Genomic DNA, 19,771 nt, shown 5'->3' with positions numbered 1-19,771 from the left:
AAAGGAAAGCTATAAAGTATTATTTATATTTTAATAATGCAGTATAATGTGGTAGCTAAAAATATGTTATTTTCAGAGCGAGATATATGAGAAAACACATGGCATTCCTTCTGAGGATATATGTACATAACTCTCTTGGGTGCTGGCTTTTAGCCTTAGAGAATAATGAAAAGGACTCAAATATTAAAATGCAGAAATTATGCTCATTCAGTTATTTAGAAGTCACAATCACTTTTTCCTGTGTACTTAATGAAAGTGAAAGGCATGTATTGCTGAAAACTAATTTGCTCCGGCAGCTAGCATACAATTGTACATTTTGTTAATAGGTCTAGAAACATTTTAAACATTTTATAAGATCACATAAAATGAAAATTGGCTCTACATTGAATATTGGTTAAATTTGGTTTTAAATGCTTTATTTTGAATAACGCCCATCTGATCTAAAATAATTCACCTAAAATTTTTGCTGTGGGTTTTTGTCCAGTGTTACTTGAAAAATGTGGTCTTGGAAAATATTCCAGAAGAATTTTTAAAAATCCTGTACTGCTTTGACTGATCAAAGATGCTTCTCTTTTCCTAATAATCCTTAAGAGAATTTTGATACTACTATGCTTAATTCTTATCTGACTTCCTCAATATCAGTGCATTCTTTGGCCATAATATAACCCAGGAATAGAAGAGGCGAAGTCTTGAAAGAAAAGTTGATAGCTCTTCCAGTGTCCACATCCTACAATATATCTAACTTCAGAATATCGAGACAAAGGTCAAAAGACCTCATTTATGATGCCAGGCTTTGCTCCTAACAGACACTTTTATGTGCAAGGGGAAAACAGTAAGCTCTGGGTAGTTTATAGAGTCTTGTTTAATCATTAAAGGAGGCTTCCCTGAATTTTTTTTTTTTTTTTTTTTTTAACATTCTTTTGATACTCTAGAAGATTTTATACCTTGGGGCATGTAGAGAATATTATAGTAAGATTGTGGATGAGTGAAGAATAGGTCTGTCTCTTATAAAGTAGAGAAGGCAATTGTGAAATGAGAATGGGTGCCAGGGAGGAAAACCTGTATGATGCTAGGAAATGCCTTATATTTAAACGAGGACATGAAAACTGATTTTCTTAAAATAGCAGAATATGTTCTGTAAAGGTTTTGTGTACAGCTTAGGAAATGCCTACTCCAAGAAGATCACTTTACCAAGAATCTGACCACTCTTCTATCTTCTTCTTAGCCTCCAATAGTCATTGTAATTTCTCCATTTGCCTTATTTTTGTGGGTTTCTGCTTTTTTAAAAAACAAAAACAAAAATGCTTTTTGTGGGAATCTGGAGTTAGATCAGTGTATTCACTGGGCATCAGGTATGACTTAGAGGCCATATACAAGGACATTTTTCTTTGTTTAACACCAAAGGCTTAAAAAATGAATATTTGCAAACATTTTTTTTTTTCCTGCATGTCATAAATAATTCTTTCTTGGAACAAGCTAAAAATGAGATGTAAATATGCAAATGTTAGATATTCATAAGATTTATTTGATTGCAGAATGTAGGTTTCTGGAAAAGCAGAATAAATAGATGTTCTTAGTTGCTTTTAAACAATGAGCATCTTTATTCTCTGTTTGGAGTACCACAGCTGTTGTGTGAAATTACACACTTTTGTTATAAAGTAGCATAAGGCCCAACTTTTTCTAAATTACAACAAAAGTTTCTGGACTTATTGTTTTGAAGGACAGTGGTAGTGCAATAGCGTTCAAAACCTCATACAATCCAGTTTACATGTCATTGTAATCAGTTTTATTTGCATGTGAAACAGATGTTAAATTTGGAAATGTATCTGTTACAAATATCGAAATTAGAATGTTTCTCTGTTTATGCACAGCTAATTTCTCGAATTGAAGAGGGAGGTTTGGAAACCGAAGGCCTCTTACGAATCCCTGGAGCTGCCATTAGAATCAAGGTAATCTCTGGGTTCTACTAACTGTAAACATGTTATTGTTTATTTACATTTATGCTTTTTTTTTTTTTTTTTTTTTTTTTTTTTTTTTGAGACGGAGTCTCGCTCTGTCGCCCGGGCTGGAGTGCAGTGGCCGGATCTCAGCTCACTGCAAGCTCTGCCTCCCGGGTTTACGCCATTCTCCTGCCTCAGCCTCCTGAGTAGTGAGGACTACAGGCGCCCGCCACCTCGCCCGGCTAGTTTTTTGTGTTTTTAGTAGAGACGGGGTTTCACCGTGTTAGCCAGGATGGTCTCGATCTCCTGGCCTCGTGATCCACCCGTCTCGGCCTCCCAAAGTGCTGGGATTACAGGCTTGAGCCACCGCGCCCGGCCCATTTATGCATTTTAAAAGCTAAAAAAGCTTGTCCTCTCCACCCCTTTTTTCCATTGTTAGTAAAGTAGAAAAAATAAAACAATAAAACCTTTTATCATTCAGTTTAGTTTTTTTTACAGTCCCATCTGGTTTTTGTTTTTCGTTCTTTTTTTTTTTTCAAAATCACCATATTACCTATAATAATACTATGACAAGAGAATGTGATGAGTTAAAATATTAATGGCGTGGAGATAATTGTGATAGATTTGGCCAGGATGAGTAGAAGCAATTGAGTTTACAAAAGTCAGGGCTGGGTGTGGTGGTTCACACCTGTAATCCCAGCTCTTTGGGAGGCCAAAGCGGGAGGATTGCTTGAGGTTAGGAATTCGAGACCACCTGGGCAACAAAGTGAGACCCTGTCTCTACAAAAAATAATTTAAAAAAATTAGCCAGGCACTGTGGTGCTCACCTGGAGTTCCAGCTACTCAGGAAGCTGAGCGGAGAGGATTGCCTGAACCCAGGAGTTCCATGTGGCAGTGAGCTCTCATTGTCCCACTGTTCTCCAGCCGAGGTGACAGAGCAATAAGACCCTGTTTCTTAAAAATAAAAAACACTTTGGGAGGCCAAGGTGGGCGGATCATGAGGTCAGGAGTTCGAGACCAGCCTGGCCAACATAATGAAACACTGTCTCTACTAAAAATACAAAAAGTTAGCTGGGCATGGTGTTGGGCACCTGTATTCCCAGCTACTTAGGAGGCTGAGGCAGGAGAATCACTTGAACCTGGGAGGCAGAGGTTGCAGTGAGCCAAGATCGTGCCACCGCATTCCAGCCTGGGCAACAGTACGCAACATTGTCTCAAAAGATTAAAAAAAAAAAAAGCCAGAATCATAGACTCCAGCAGGTGGGGGGCCTTGGCATCCTATGCATAATTAGTCTTAGTGAGCTGGTCAGACGAGACACTCTCAACCACCTTCCTAATTCACACAGTTCCCTGTCTTGCTGCATCCAGGGTGGCCTGAGTCTGGCTGGTGAAAGAATAATTCCCAGACTTCCCAATTTGAGCCCTCCCTTCTCCCTTGCCTTTTCTTCTCTCTGTATGATGTTTCTTTCCTACTGTTCTGGGGTACCATGTATCCTCCTGCTGTCATCTTTGTGCCTCACTTTTTGCTCTAGGGGATGAAGCTTCCAATGAATGCATGATAAACATGGAATTACCCTACAGGGGATGCATACTACATATCCCCTCAGGGGATTTAAATGTCAAGGGGACTCATACTTGGAATTGTAGCTGTATCTGGAAAGCAGCCATTAACTATTCACTTTTACCCTATCTTCCAGATTCACCTTTACCTCTGCACTGAGATAGCACAAGTAACCACTGCCCACATCCAACGCATTATCTTCCTGAATTTGAAAATCCAAGAGAAAATAGGAGAGAAGAGAGATATTCTCTCTTCACTTTCATAACATTCTTTATGAAATCTTTAGAACTGGATCAGGACTAAGTGTTTCTTGGAGAGTGCACACTGTCCTGGCCTGCTTCTAATGGGCTGTGGTGTGGCCAGGATTGGAATTACTCTTTATACATTTCACAGTTTGCATCACCTGCTTATTTTGATAAGTTGCCTTGATTTAGGACACCAGTTTCGACCTCCTTGGCTCTTACTGCATAGTGATCTCAATTTAATAGGATTTGAGTAGCCTGCTATATTCGGATCATAAGCTTCTACTTGTGTCCCCTGGGTTTGGCGTCTGATATTTAGACGTCCCTGAAATTGTGGTATTTGTAAGTTTCATAGCTTGTCATTCTCTCACTTCATATAACACCTACGGCACATTCGCCACTAGTCAGTCATGGACATTGTGTGGTTCTGAGACAAGTTCTAGTAAGTACATTCACTAACAAAGATATAGTTCCTCAGAAACAGGTAACAAATATAACTTCATATTACCCATATCAGCAACATAGTCTTCAATTCACCGTTGAAAGCACTCAGTCCCTCACTAGCAGACTGCGATGGCCAGCTCACAGGAGGCAAAAATACATTTACTTAGTACAGAATAGTGAATATAATGCAGATTTTACTTTGCAATGAGAAGGCTGGCAGAAGGACAAGTTTAACTAAGTGTAATTTCTAAGAAGGCCAATTAAGTGGATTCAGCTGGCTCAACTCTTCAACCCAGCCTGTTGTCATATGCCAAATTATGCAGCAGCTGGTCCATTATAAATAATTTAAAAGATAATATGCAAAAATTTTGGTTGTCTCTTTTCTCCCTGGCCCCACCAAATTTCTCTGTACTATTCTCTCTCCTTCTCCCTCCATTCTTTCTGTCTCTCTTCTCTGTATGTTCCTCTGTTGTCCTTTCCTCCCTCATTCTTTCCCTCCATGCCCCTTCTCTCTCCTCTTCCTTCCCTCCCTATCTCCCACTCCCTTTTTCTATCTTTCCCTCCCTCCTCTTTTTTCCCTCCCTCCTCTTTTTTTCCCTCCTTTTCTCCCTCCTCGTTTCTTCCTCCCTATTTATTTTTCTGTCTTTGCCCACTCCCCTTCACCTATTTCATCAATTACAAAAATAATTGAGGGTAGAGAATGGTTGTTGTGTTAGGAAAAGAAAATGTGGTAATTTGCCTTACAAGAAAACAGAAAACATACTTTGGGAGAATGGTTTCATGTAATAGAGGAAAGTGACAGAAACTTGTGATGGTTTTTAACATGGTAGGATTTATGTATAGTAAAGAAGTATACAAAAAATAGTAATTACAGAACTCAATTGGTTTCTTAGTAATAATTTGCCTGACAAATATTGTAGAGTTCTGAGGTAAGTGAACTAGATATTTCTAATTCTGCATGGACTCAGATTGTTTTCCGCAGCTGGCAGCAGGATGGCTGTGCGTTAAAGACAAGTATATTGATGTATTTTCATGCCTCGTTTGCTTTAAAATTGGGTTTTCCATTTCCCATAGGTGACTAATCAGAGGTAACCTTCTGTTTTAGGCCCAGAGATTGAATATGTATTTTGTTATATAATATACTTCTAAATAATTTAAAACATACTTCTTTTTTAATGATTTTTTTCTTAATTTAATGAAGATTTATAATACGTAGATGAAGCCCCAAAATGGAACAATTATTTTAACCAAATCTCTTAATTAAAACTTTATTATTTACAGTTTGTGGAATGTCCAGGAAAAAGTATAAATTTTAAAATGTTTTTTGGCCTTAGGTACAGTTTTTTATTGGTAAAGTACATTTGGATTAGAGGAGAGGAGTAGTTTTTTTCTGAGTAAAAGAAATACTGACTTTTGGTAGTTTGCTTTGTCTTGTCTAAAGAGCAGAATCTCTTGAAAGTGAAAATATACTCTCAGCAAGAAAAAAATGCACTTATAGCTGCTGCTTTTTTTTTTTTTTTTTTTTTCCCTGTGCCTATCAGAATCTTTGCCAAGAACTAGAAGCAAAGTTTTATGAAGGGACTTTTAATTGGGAAAGTGTCAAACAGCATGATGCCGCCAGCCTGCTGAAGCTCTTCATTCGGGAGTTGCCTCAGCCATTGCTCAGTGTGGAGTATCTCAAAGCCTTTCAGGCTGTCCAGAGTAAGTGCTATCCCTCTTTGAAGCAGTCCTTCTGCTGGTGCCATCTATGTTAATTGTTTTAATGACATTTGGCATCACAAAGAATGTAACCAGACGTATTTGGGTGGACATATTGACTCAACTGATGTCAGTGGGTGCTCAGCTGCCATGCATTGTTTTCCGTTTTTCTTATAAATATGCATTTCTGAGTAAACAGATAACAGAATGTTCTCTTTGGGTACAGATTAATTGCATGACATTTAAGCAATACAATATATTTCAGTGTTAAAACCTGGAAACTTTACGTTTCTCTTATAATAGAATGAGTCATGTAAGATCTCTGATACAATTTTCTTGCCAAGTGTTAAAAAGCAACTCTTACTGGAGAAGTTATGGATGAGCTTTTATTATAAAAGCACAAGGAGAAGTGGTAGGGTCTGTGAGCATTTCTTGAAAAATTAAATTCTGACGTTGTCATGCAGAAATGTGGAGCAAAGCATTTTGCTGCCTCATTGGTGGAAGGTCACAAGCTGCTTCTTATGTACTGCCGTTTTGTCATCTTGGGCAAGTTACACATTAGTGTCTCTAATAGTTCTCGATTCTTTTTCCAGCGAACCCACATCTTATAAGGTTTATCTACTGACCTAATTATCCATTTTACACCTAGAGGCCATGAAGAAAAGTAAAAATGCGATCACTGCCTTCAAGTAACTGTATCTTTATCTTTTAAACAGGGACACTTATAAGAATGAAAGAGGGGCACTATTAATAATTATGGTGAGCTCCCAGCACTTTGGGAGGCTGAGGCAGGCAGATCACTTGAGGTCAGGAGTTTGAGACCAACGTGGCCAACATGGTGAAATCCTGTCTCTACTAAAAATACAAAAATTAGCCAGGCGTAGGGGTGTGCACCTGTGATCCGTGCTTCCCTGAGGCAGAGAATCGCTCGAACCCGAGAGGTTGAGGTTGCAGTGAACCAAAATTGCACCATTGCACTCCAGTCTGGGAGACAGAGTGAGACTCCGACTCAGAAAAAAAAAGAAAAAAAAAAAATTGCAGTGAGCTACAGTTTCAACCAGAACTGCTAGGCTATTCTTAACACATACAATATTGAGATGGTTTCATGAGTCATCTCGTATCATGACATTTCTTCAGAATTTCTAGGAGAGATGAAACTGAAATCATCTTCTGTTTAAAGTGTTTTTTTCTTAACATGTTTCTTCTTTAAACAGAATAAATTACCTTCTGCTGGAAATACTTTTTAATGTTTAAATTGTGCTATGTTGCACACATTTCCTGGATATGGATTAGAGGACCAAATTTATTGCTGAAAAGAAATGCTGGAATGATTCTAAATATCCATGAGTATTACTTAAATAGGGTAAGGGCTGCTGAAAATGATAGCATCAGTGATAATAATGCACCTCTTAGACTGTTGAATTGCTGCTTGGTTTTCTAATTTATTCCACAGGCATTTATAAGCACCTATCGTGTTCCAGGCCGTATTTTACATATGCCTGTTGGAATTAATGGACTCTTACCATGCATTTGTTCACTCGCCATTAAAAGAAACAAACTTCACTGTTATAGACGCACCCTGATACCATATCGTGGAAGGTCTAATCCTCTATGTCTTTTCATTGGGGAATAATTATGCAGAAGTTAAAATTATTTCCAAAGCACTGTTGTGTGTCTGCAAACATAAGGCCGCGCGTCATATGATCACAGTTGGAAGTGAGCATTCTGAGAGAGAGGAAGCTCCTAACAGCAGCTGCTTCTGCTGATCTCCCACAAACACACTCAACAAGGCTTGCTGCTCAGTCGTTGTGTCTTAGATTTTACAGTCATGTTTATGCCAAATAACTTTTTCCTTAAAAAGTGAAAAAAGAAAGTAAAGGAAAATGTTCACTAAAGAAAAGAGTTCAGATTTATTTAATTTTTCTACAGATCTTCCAACCAAGAAGCAGCAACTACAGGCTTTGAACCTTCTTGTCATCCTCCTACCTGATGCAAACAGGGACACACTGAAGGTCAGCTCGGTTAATTTACATTAAATATCCCTTAGAACTAAGCACAGTAATTTTTCACTATTTGTTGCAAAGCAATAAGATGTGTATCTTGGATATGGTCATAAAAGTCTGTAAAGAAAAAAGCCTGCTTTTAAGGACAGAGGGTGAAAGTCTTTAACTCTTTATTTATGAGGTTATGTTACTAATATTTTTAAGTTTTTTTTAAAATTTTCACTATAACATTTATTCTTCCAAACCAGATGATTAAGGTTCATTGGTTAATGGAAACATGGGTGGTTTTTAGTTTTTTTCTCCTTTTTTTTTTTTTTTTTTGCATTTATTGAATTGTATTTAATAAGCAGTTAGCAGTAAGGTAAAATATAAATGTTTAAAACAAAAATTCTAAAGCTCATCAAATATAACCCACTACTACCTAAAGATATTACAATTTGTAGTTAGAAATGGTAGATTTTGAAGTAAGTCATAATGGTGATTTGATACATTTGTTAGCCAAAATATAGACCAACTCAAACAAATTCTAGTTATTTCTCTAAAGGTTTATCCTGAGTTTCTGATTTATATCATCATTTTGAAGTGATTTGGTCTGATGTTTATATGACTTAATACCATCTATTGTAAGTGTTGTCAGAAGCTCTTATAATCAGGGATTGTGCCACACTGATTTATTTTCCTTAACAGCAGAGTTTACAGAGTTTATAGTGTAGTTGCAAAAGGTTTAATTATAAACTCTTAGAAAAAGAAAAAAAATTAACTTAGTAAAAGTATTATCTTAAGTTTTGCCCTTGCTGTAAAAATATTTTTTATATGGGTAGAGGGCTTCTTTACCCTCTTCATTTTTTTCTATTTAAAATGAAATCTCCTCATGAAAAGAACTTTCAAGTTAAGAAAAAAAATTTACTACTTGCTACATCTTGGAATTTTTTTCTCTTAATTCATTAAAACTCCTTGAATTGTAACTGTATGACTGATAGTTCTTTAATGCCATGGAATGAATATTAATACTCAACTTTTCTTGATGAAGCAGCTTATGGGGATTACTGGAGGTAAAAATGCTACGTCTGCTACAGGAGAACTTCCAAAGGGCTATTCCCTTTCCTAAGTCAGAGAAAAAGCCCTTTGCTTCACTGGTTGTCAAATGAATAACCCAGAAGGCAGCATTAGGTTTTGGTTCAATTTGCTTTTGAGACAGAGGTCAATTCAGAGAGGGTTATATTTGAAGCGTGTGTGCCCAGGGCTGCTGTGTAAGTGTGTGTAGACTGTGGCTGAGACAGGGGCATATGGCCCAGGACAAAGTGGGGCTGATGATCCAACATGTCCTCTGCTTGTCAGCAGTGCTCCCAACACAGGGCTTCAACTACTCAGAAATAGGGAGGAACATCTTTTTCTTACTCATTGACTTTTTCTTGGCACATCTTTGGGTGACCGTCCTATCAATGACCAGTGTGCGGTGAGTATTGCAAGACTCATGATTTACTTAAGATACCCCTACATTCAAATGAGTTCAAGTCGTTGTGGGAGGAAGCACTCAATTCAATATGGCTGCTTTGGGTGTGACTGATCTGGAACTCTTCTTTGGACTTTGCCCTCAAAGTCCCAGGCATATTCTTTAAAAAAAAACTACTAAAAAATATTTTTAAAATTATAGGATAGTTCTTACATTTTGTGTATGAGGCTATTGGAAACATAATTTTTTAATTAAGGGGGAGGAAGTACTATTTTTGGTAAAAAACTGGAAGATGCAAACAAGTAATTTTACATGTTTACTTAAGCTTTAGTGACTTAATTAGCCAGCTCTGCTGAAGGTTTCAAACCAGAACTTTAATAATAGAACATTTTAACAAGAATGCCATATGTGCAAAGAATAAGCCATAAATTTAGTTCTGTAAAAGGGAAGGGAAACTCCAATGCAATATAATTTCAGGAAGCCTAACGCAAAATTCCCTGACTTATCCACTGCTAGCAACATGCCTTCAGTTGTCATCTGAAGGACAGAATCACGTGCATGACTTGTTTGGAATATTGCTACAGCAAGTCTAAGGGTTAGGAGGCACCATGTTAAATACCACATCTTGGTGTGATAGTGAAGTGACAGGTGTGTTTGGGCAAGCTACTTAACCACAGTTACTTTTTTTTTTTTTTTTTTTGAGACAGTCTCGCTCCTGTTGCCCAGGCTAGAGTGCATAGAGTGCAGTGGCGTGATCTTGGCTCACCGCAACCTCCGCCTCTCGGGTTCAAGCGATTCTCCTGCCTCAGCCTCCCGAGTAGCTGAGACTTCAGGCGCATGCCACCACACCCGGCTAATTTTGTATTTTTAGTAGAGACGGGGTTTCTCCATGTTGGTCAGATTGGTCTCGAACTCCCAACCTCAGGTGATCCGCCCACCTCGGCCTCCCAAAGTGCTGGGATTACAGGCGTGAGCCACCGCTCCCGGCCCACAGTTCCTTTTTACTTTGAATTATGATGCATTTGGACAAATGATCACACCTACCTTTGACTTGGAACCATACTGAAGACTGATTTTAAGATAGCAAGAGGGGATCCATGTTAATATAATTCTTGACATTTATCTTTCTTGCAGTTTTAAGAAGCTCATTATATACATTATCTCAATCCTTCCAGGCTGAGAGATAAGTATTCCCATTTTACAAATAAGAAAGCTTTAAAGAGCAGAGGTATATAAAGATTTAACATCATACCCAGCTAATAAGTAAATGTGCTGGGACTCAAACCTGGCTTTTCAGAGAGTGAGGCCAGTGATAGATTGATACCACCAGGATGGTGATAAAGTAAATACTTTTTGAAACAGGAGAAGTTCTCATGAGTGTATAAAGAAAATGTGATAGATACACACATACACACACACACACGCCATGCAATACTACTCAGCCATAAGACAGAATGAAATAATGGCCTTTGCAATAACTTGAATGGAACCAGAAGCCATTATTCTAAGTGAAGTAACACAGGAATGAGAAACCAAATATTGCATGTTCTCACTTATAAGTAGGAGCTAAGCTATGAGGATGCAAAGGCATAAGAATGATACACTGGACTTTGGGAACTTGGGGGAAGCATAGGAGAAGGGTGAGAGATAAAAGACTGCATATTGGGTACCTTGTACAGTGCTCAGGTGACAGGCGCACCAAAATCTTAGAAATCACCACAAAAGAACTTACCCATGTAAGCAGAAACCACCTATATCCCAAAAACTATTGAAATAAAAAATATATATATAAAAAGGGGAAATTCTTAAGGTTCAGATAGAAAATTCTGCAGTTCCTTCAGCAAGGTCTGGGCTAACATTTCGTTAATTTTATATCAACTGTCTTATTCTCTAGTATTCTGATAGTAATATTTTGAGTAACGTTATTACATATGCACAGCACAATTAAAATGGTTTATTACCTAATCTCTGTAATTTATGCTCATAAAGAAAGAGATACACTGGTCCCTGAACAATTATTCTGGTCTCTGTGGAACAAAATTAAATATTTTTTCTAAACTTCAATTAATCTTTTGTCCTCATTTGAGAACATGTTGTTTTATATAACTTTATGCTTGGATTACAATTTAACTTCCTGAGCACTGTACTAGAAATTAGATACATAAATCTCATTGTTAGATATTAAAGCTCTGTCCTTGATTTGTTTCAAATTTTCAAGGTCTATATAGCAGCTAAACTTGATTCAAGAGCAACCTGTTAGAACTTACAGTAACTTTTTTTTCCTGAAATTCTTTGAAAGATAGACACTTTTTTTCCTTTTTCCATTTTAGTATAGTATATTTGGCTTTTTTAGGGTAGGGATTTTAGGCTAACTATGAAAAAATGATTCTTTTAGTAGTTAAGAATTTAGAAACAAAAGCCAGATAGACAGGTAATTAAATTTTCTCAGGATTTGCTAGCTGTATGACCACTGGGAAGTTACTTACATTCTTCAAACATTGTTTTCTCATCTGTAAAATGGAGGTAATTACAGCATCTGTCTCCAAGTTAGGATTAAGTAATCTCTATAATGTGCTTCATAAACTGCCTCATTCATAGAGAACATTGAATACCTGTGCAGTTATTAGTTACTGTTGTTCTAGAACAAATGAAGAAGGCAAAAGAGAAATCTTAAGCCCTGTTAGAGTAGGGCGACCTCAGCTGCCTTTATCTTTTGGAGAAGGTAGTTTCAGAGGACAATGAGTGTCTGCAATAGGGGTGGATGTATGTGGCATCAAGCTGAGCATAACCTAACCTGTTCTGATGAAAAGTTCCTTTTTTTCATTCATTAAAAAAAAAAAAAATTTCTCTTTGGTCTTTCTTCATTTCTCCGCTTTTTCTATCACAATATTCCCTCTCCTCTCCTCTTGTCTTCTCTTGTCTTCTCTTCTTTTCTCTGTTTCTGAGACAGGGTTTCTCTCTGTTGCCTAGGCTGGACTCGAACTCCTAAGCGCAGATGATCCTCCCACTGATCTGGGACTACAGGTGTGCACCACCATGCCTAGTGCCTGGGACTACAGATTTGCACCACCATGCCCAGTGCTTAGGACTACAGGTGTGCCCCATCCTGGCTCATTCTTTATAAGTTCCATATCAGCCAGATATTGATTGCCTTAAAGCAAATGAAACTGGAGTCGAATGACCCTTTTTGAGGTAATTTTTAAAAGTCTCTACATAGGAAAGTGCAGCACTTCCTGAAATAGGCAAATGTTTGTATGATGTTTTAAATTACTTTTCAGCTCTCCATGACTCCCATAGGCCAGAGGTCTGACACTTCCCCTCTCCTCTCTCTGCTCCCTAGTTCAGCTATATGCCATCCCTGCTTCATTCTCCAGCACCACAGTCCTTAGTAGAAGCAAATTTCCATCTCAGGGAGCGTCAACCAAATGGAGAAGTTTTGGTAACAGGGCCTGTTGGATGTGATTAGTTGACTGTGCTTATACACAACTTTTTTTTTTTTTTTAATGAAATAAAAATTGCAGCCGGGCGCGGTGGCTCACGCCTGTAATCCCAGCACTTTGGGAGGCCGAGGCGGTCGGATCACAAGGTCAGGAGATCGAGACCATGGTGAAACCCCGTCTCTACTAAAAATAGAAAAAATTAGCCGGGCGCAGTGGCGGGTGCCTGTAGTCCCAGCTACTTGGGAGGCTGAGGCAGGAGAATGGCGTGAACCCGGGAGGCGGAGCTTGCAGTGAGCCGAGATTGCGCCACTGCACTCCAGCCTGGGCGACAGAGCGAGACGCCGTCTCAAAAGAAAAAAAAAAAAAAAAAAAAAAAATTGCATATGCGACAGTGCTTTAATCTTTTATCTTCATATATGACACCAATCTCAAAAGAGTCATTTCTGTTTCAGGCCCTTCTTGAATTTCTCCAAAGAGTAATAGATAATAAAGAAAAAAATAAAATGACAGTCATGAATGTAGCAATGGTCATGGCCCCAAATCTCTTTATGTGTCATGCGTTGGGATTGAAATCCAGTGAACAGCGAGAATTTGTAATGGCAGCCGGGACAGCAAATACCATGCACTTATTGATTAAGTATCAAAAACTTCTGTGGACAGTAAGTATATATCATATGCTTTGTTCTTAGTAGTTTAAAAACATATTGCATGTTTGTTATTAGCTTTATTAAATTACATTTAAAATTTGTGAGTGCAGAAAATATTAAAGACATTTTATTCGTATAGGTAAGGAGGGCCCTGTGAATTTCTGTTTTAAAATTATGTCAAAACATGCCTTGTAAGAAGTACTTTTTATTTTCTTCTGCCTATTTTCCATTTCTCAGTGTTTAGTCCTGCTCTATTTTTAAAAGCCCATGCTATCTTCGTTTCAGATTATTCAGTTCTTATTCGTAGACCCTTTATTGAAAGGGGTGCATGCATTTTGTACCCTTATTGCTGAGAACATCTTTAAAAATGGTTTCCTCTGTTTTACACTTATTTTGAGCTTGTTTTGACAGCTTATCAGTGGATGGTAGTGGATGAGAGCCTTCGTTGATTAGGTGCTCATTTTCCAATGAAATTTTTAATTTTTCAGTGAGGCATCTTATAAGCATTTAGAAAAAAATGACCTAAAGGAATTCCAAGCAAAATTATAATATTGAATATTTCAGTCTCTTATTTGAGGAACTTCCAAACATTAATTTGTTAAAAAGAGTGATGATATTTAGATCCTGAAGTCTTTATAATCTATAGAAAGACAACTGATATAGATGATTTCAAATGTGTTTTTTAATAAAAAATTAATGTCCATTTATTAAATCTCAATGTTTGTCAACATTATTTCATGGTTACATTTTGATACCTTAAAATATTTTGTTTTTGCTAATGTGATTTCTTAGGATAAATTTGTCCTGGATTTTTGCTAGCCACCTATCAGCTCTTGTTTCTTGGGGAGTTGTTCTTTCTCTCGTGACAGCAGAGGCTAGCTGGTTATTAGAAGGGGGCTTTAGGTTAGCTAGCAGGGCTGTAGGTAGGAAGCTGCAAAAGGAAAGACCTATGGAGGTGGTGGCTTCTACTGCTCGTCACCTCAGGGGGTCTCCAGTCTGGAAGAAGGTCACTGTGTCCTTGAACTTCACAAAGCCTCTTTTGGAACCTTCCACAGTGGGTGGTGAATTACACCACACGGATGCCCTGCACACCTGGTAAGTGAATAATATGAAGCACTTTCTTTTCACAGATTTAATGAATAGTGCATGGAAAATGGCAGTCTTATCAAAAAGAGAAACTCTTTACTCCTTTCGAAATTTAAAAAATACAGTTTTTTTTCTGTAGTTTAAAATGCTGGCATTTCTTTTTCCTGTCTAAGATTAATTCCTTTTCTCTGTAGATTCCCAAGTTTATTGTAAACCAAGTGAGGAAGCAAAACACGGAAAATCATAAAAAGGATAAAAGAGCCATGAAGAAACTGCTGAAGAAAATGGCTTATGACCGAGAGAAATATGAAAAGCAAGATAAGAGTACAAATGATGTAAGAAAATAGTGGAGATGTGTTATCTATTCACATTTTGAGTTATTTTTTAATACCAAAAATTTTTATTTAATGTCATCATAGTATGACTTTCTGCCACTTACTAGGCTTTGGTACTACTTGTAAGTGAAAGACAGCAGTAACTATCTTCCTACTACTGCTGCTAATGATCAGGATTGATAGTTGGTCAGGTGTTGGTGACTCAGCATGTGAGCTGTTAATGGGGAACAAAGGAAGATATCAAGACAAGACTGAATACACACACACACACACACACACACACACACACACCCCTACCCCTACCTCTCCTGCGGAGACTCTAGTCGCCTACTGAATATATAATCTAGAGTGAGTAAGTAACCCCATGTGAACCACTGACATTTTTTTCTAAAATTTTCTCATCTGTAGAATGGGGGAAAATAGCTAATCCAGAAAGACAAATAGGTTAATGTTTGTGTTGTGCCGAGGATTATTCCTAGACTTTAATAAGTATTTGAAGGTTCTTAATTTGATCAGAAGAATTTTGAGAGCTAAATTGGAAAGAAAAAAATTAAGATGTTTCAAAAAAGAAATACCTAAATAGCTGTATTTATAAAGTACTGTAAGGATATATTAAGAACTGAGTTTACAATAATGAAATATACATGGATATGCGTTTATGAAGTGAGTTACCAAAGCTGTAGCTTAAGATCATGAAATGAACGGGTTTCTATTGTTCTATTTAAGTGAATCCACCTCCTCCCTCTACCACCACCATTGAAGTTGTTTAGTTACATGCTGACATCTTGTGGAATAATGTGAAAATGCAGTTATCAGCCTTTGAATTTTTGGTTTTGACCTGCTTATGGATCCAGTAACCATAAAAACAAAGTTTTTCTCTTAGATTTATTTGTATCTCTCACTCTTAAAAAATAATACTTTCTTGGCATTGTAAAACATTTTAAATCAAGTTTTAAATATCTTTAAAAACATAAAGAGAAGTTGTAAATAATGTTTATTTTTTTTAGAAAGGCCTTGATATTATCCTAAAGGCTTTTAGAAAGCATTTTTGTTTGGCTTTTGGTTAAATTTAGAATGTTCTGTTACCTCTAAGACCATTGTAAATATGTGAATAAAATCTGTTTTGCAGCCCTTCTCATTCATATTAAGTGACTTTATAGCCTTGTTTTTTTATAGGGCATTTAGCCGTGATACTCTGAAGCTCAGGATCTACTTAAGGAAACATTTGGGGTATACCTTTTTAATAATATTTAGAAAAAATGAAATGTTTACTTTTTGGAGATGGAATATTTTAGTGATTTTGTCATTTATGGGAAAAAGCATTTGAGTTTTGTTTTGTTTTTCCCTTATGTGAAATTCAGTTACTCATCTAACAAAATGCTACTGCCACCTTGGTGCTAGGCCCCCACTTTATGTTAGGTGTTCCCAGGGAGTCAGGGAGCTGGGTGCTCACCCTCGAGGAGCCAGGAGAAGGGATGTAGAAGGGATGTAGCTCAGAGGTATGTGATTGAAGCCTGACCAGGGTACCGTCATCGACAAAACAGGAAGTATGCATGAGAGAGGCTTCACTGGGGAGTCAAGCTGAGATGTGAAAAATAAATCAGTGTTCTTCAGGTGTCACTAGAGAGGAGCCATCTAACCCACAGAGGAAGGCTTCTGACATCACAGCCCATGGTGGAGGTCCATTTGGCCTGTCATTTTGGTAGAAAAATTCTAACCTCCAGCCTGGCCAAGACAGTGGAACCTCATATCTGCTAAAAATATAAAAATTAGCTGGACGTGGTGGCACACACCTGTAGTTCATCTACTCGGGATGCAAAGGCAGGAGAATCGCTTGATCCCAGGAGGCAGTGAGCCAAGGCTGTGCCACTGCACTCCAGTTTGAGTGACAGAGTGAGACTTCACCCCCCCCAAAAAAAAAAAAAAAAATTCTAATCAATATCCAAAGGTTTTTTAAAAAAATTATGTCCTTTTATTAGGGAGAGTAAATAGACACAGAAAGCAATTACAGAACAAGTAGAGGTGCAAGCTAAGTTCAAATACTGTGGATATGTGGTAAGTCACTAAGTAACAAGAGTTTTTTGCATGTTTCTTCCAACTGGCAACTGCCAGAATTCTAAAACTAAAAGATTTAATGTGAAAGTTTGAACTATCATCTGAATAACAAATGGATGTTGGGACATCCCTCATCTTCTGGCAGTAAGGGGCCTGCTTTCGAGCAGGGTAGCAATTGCCTGGAATTGAGTAGAAGCTGTTCCCTTTGGATGGAACATAGACCATCTACTTTGCTGTAAGCCACGCCCCCTCCTTCATTCTGTCTGGTTGCTGTACTTTCTTGACTCTCCTCCAAATCATTCAAATATGCAATAGGAAACTATAGGGCATGAAATTGCCTGGGGGTAGTTTTTTTCATTTGTTAAACAGTTGCTTGATATGTGCCTACTATGTGCCAGGAATTATTGGATACTTGAAATATAAATTATTGGACGAAACATATAAAGATCACTGCTCTTCTACAGTTTGAATTCTAAAAATAAAAGTAAATCTAGGAAGTAATTCATACAATGTGTTAGTATGTAGTTTATCCTCCAAAAGTAATAAAAACAACAGAACAAGGGGAATTGGGAAGGAGAGCCCCTGGCACTATTAAGTTGAGATAGTCTGGATATTATTCATTTAAGCAAAGACAAGAAGAAGGGCAGGGAGTTGAGCTGTGTGTATATCTCAGGAAACTCAGTCCAGGCAGAAAGAATAGTCTGTGCAAAATCCTTAAGGCAGGAACTTACCTTAAGGAGTGAGTGTAGCTGCAGTGAAGCCAGCAGAGGGAACGGTAGTGTGAAATGAGGTCAGGGGGCAAGGGGACAAGATTGCATAGGGCCTTGTAGACAGATCGTCTTTAGAAATTTGGATTTACTCTGAGTGAAATGGGGGTTTGAAACAAAGGCTTGAAAATCTATACTATATTTTAAAATGATTCCTTAGGCTGTTGTGTTGAGAATAGACTATAAGGGGGCAAAGAGAAATAGGGAGATCATTTGAGAGGTTCATGTAATCCAGATGAGAGATAATGGTGGTTCAGACCAGGGTATCAGCACTGGAAAGTGGAGAAATGGTTGGATTCTAGATTTTGTTTTGAAGTTAAAGCCATTGAGATTTCCTGATGGAAATCATGTAGGAGAACAAAAGAGGTCAAAAATGACTGATTTTTGTCCTGAGAAATTGGAAGGATGGTATTGCTTTCAATTTCATGATTTCAATTTAGGACCTGTTGAGTATGATGTCTATTAGACATATAAGTGGGGATATTTGAAATGTTTGGAGAGACAATCAGGTCATACTAACTGGCCACTTAGGTGTGTAGAGAGACAGGGGCAGAGGAGGGAAGCAGGAGTGAGCCTCAAGAGAGATAGAGAGCAAAGTTTCTACTCTGTGCATGACAGGGAACTACTGAAAGGCAAAGGAAAGAATGAGGGAGTGTAAGACTGGAGGGTAGGTAGGAGATGGTAGGTAATTTCCTTGTTGATGGGAGTATATAAATTGGTAGAGTCCTTCCAGAGAACAGTGGCATGTGGCAAAGTCTTGAAAACCATGCACTTCACTGGACTCAGAAATTCCTCCAAAGAGAGTAATAGCATGAGCAAGCAAATATTTATGGTTAAGTTCATTGTCATTTTCTTACACTGACCAAAATTAGAGATAATCCAAAAGAATAGAGGTGGCTAGTTAAATACGGTATGGCATATCTGTGCAGCGAAATACCATGAAAATGTACAAATGTGTATCTTGACATTGAAGAGATTCATAATCTGTTACTATGTGAAAAAAGAAGTTAGGAATCAGTGAGTGGTGTAGTGCTGTATTTTTAGGGGGTAATAACTATGATTTTAATGTTTTTGCATAGATCAGGCATGATGCTAAACATTCTATAAACATTGTCTCATGTAATATTTATGGTAGTCTAATTGGAGTGTATTATTGTCTAATTTTTTTCAGATGAGGAAAATGAGAATTATCGATCTTAAAGTTACTAAGGTTATCTAGATAGGAATTGGTGGAGCTGGAATTTGAAACCAAATCTATATGACTTTAAATCCATGGAGTCTTCACCATTATCCTTTGTTTCGCCATAGATCACAGAAGGACTCTAAGAAGGATATATACCAAAACTCTGGGTTTATGGGTGGTAATACAATGAACATGGATCACTGCTGTTATAAAATATGTTTTATATGTAGTTCTTAAAATGGTTCTGGGCTAGAGCCAAGGCCCAGTTGAGAATGGAAAAAACTTTAGAATGTGAGCCAATAGGAACCCTGCAAGATGTGGATACTGATTGGATGTGAAGGGTGTGGAAGAAGAAGGGAATCTAGAATGACTTGCCAAATTTTGCCTTGGGTGACTTTAGCATCAAGCCAAAGGGAAACAGGCTTAAAAGTAAGTTTTTGACACTTTGGGTTAATGTGCCTGTGTGAGAGTTGGCTACAGGGGCTTGAATTTTAAGGAACGTCCAGCATTGGAGGCACAGCTTTGGGATGAGCCTAGAAATTGTTGTTGAAGCCATAGAGTGATTCATATTATACAAGGTGGATATAGGAGTAAGAAAATAAAGAGGCAAAGAGAGATCTCTAGGGATTCCAATATTGAAGTATGGGCCATTCAAGAAGAGCTGGTAAAGGATGCTAGGAAATAATAAGAAATAAGAGAAAGTTGAAGGATGTACAGTTTATCTGAAGCCCAGGCAGAAAGAGTAGACTAAGTAAAAAGAGGTTGGTTAGTAATGCCAAATGCTGCGGAGAGGCTGAGTAAGGTTAACATTGGACAAAGGTTTTTGAATTTGAAGGTTAATTATTAGTTTCCCCAAAACATTGTCAACGATAATTTTTGGAAGAAGCTATGTTGCCAGGGATTGGAGAGTGAAAGAG

General features: G+C 37.7%; 1 protein-coding gene across 1 annotated transcript in view; it reads left to right on the top strand.

Moving 5' to 3' along the window:
* Positions 1–19,771, top strand: part of ARHGAP18 (Rho GTPase activating protein 18) — a 139,081-nt gene that overhangs the window by 101,725 nt on the left and 17,585 nt on the right. Inside the window, exons 8-12 of the mRNA XM_008007091.3 lie at positions 1,872–1,949; positions 5,729–5,888; positions 7,815–7,897; positions 13,234–13,440; positions 14,709–14,849. Coding sequence (XP_008005282.3) covers positions 1,872–1,949; positions 5,729–5,888; positions 7,815–7,897; positions 13,234–13,440; positions 14,709–14,849 — 669 coding nt within the window. The remainder of the gene's footprint in view (positions 1–1,871; positions 1,950–5,728; positions 5,889–7,814; positions 7,898–13,233; positions 13,441–14,708; positions 14,850–19,771) is intronic.

Source organism: Chlorocebus sabaeus, chromosome 13 (assembly GCF_047675955.1).
Source record: "Chlorocebus sabaeus isolate Y175 chromosome 13, mChlSab1.0.hap1, whole genome shotgun sequence".
Lineage (NCBI taxonomy): Eukaryota > Metazoa > Chordata > Mammalia > Primates > Cercopithecidae > Chlorocebus > Chlorocebus sabaeus.
Note: the sequence above shows the minus strand (reverse complement) of the source record. Positions and strands in the feature narration are given on the sequence as shown.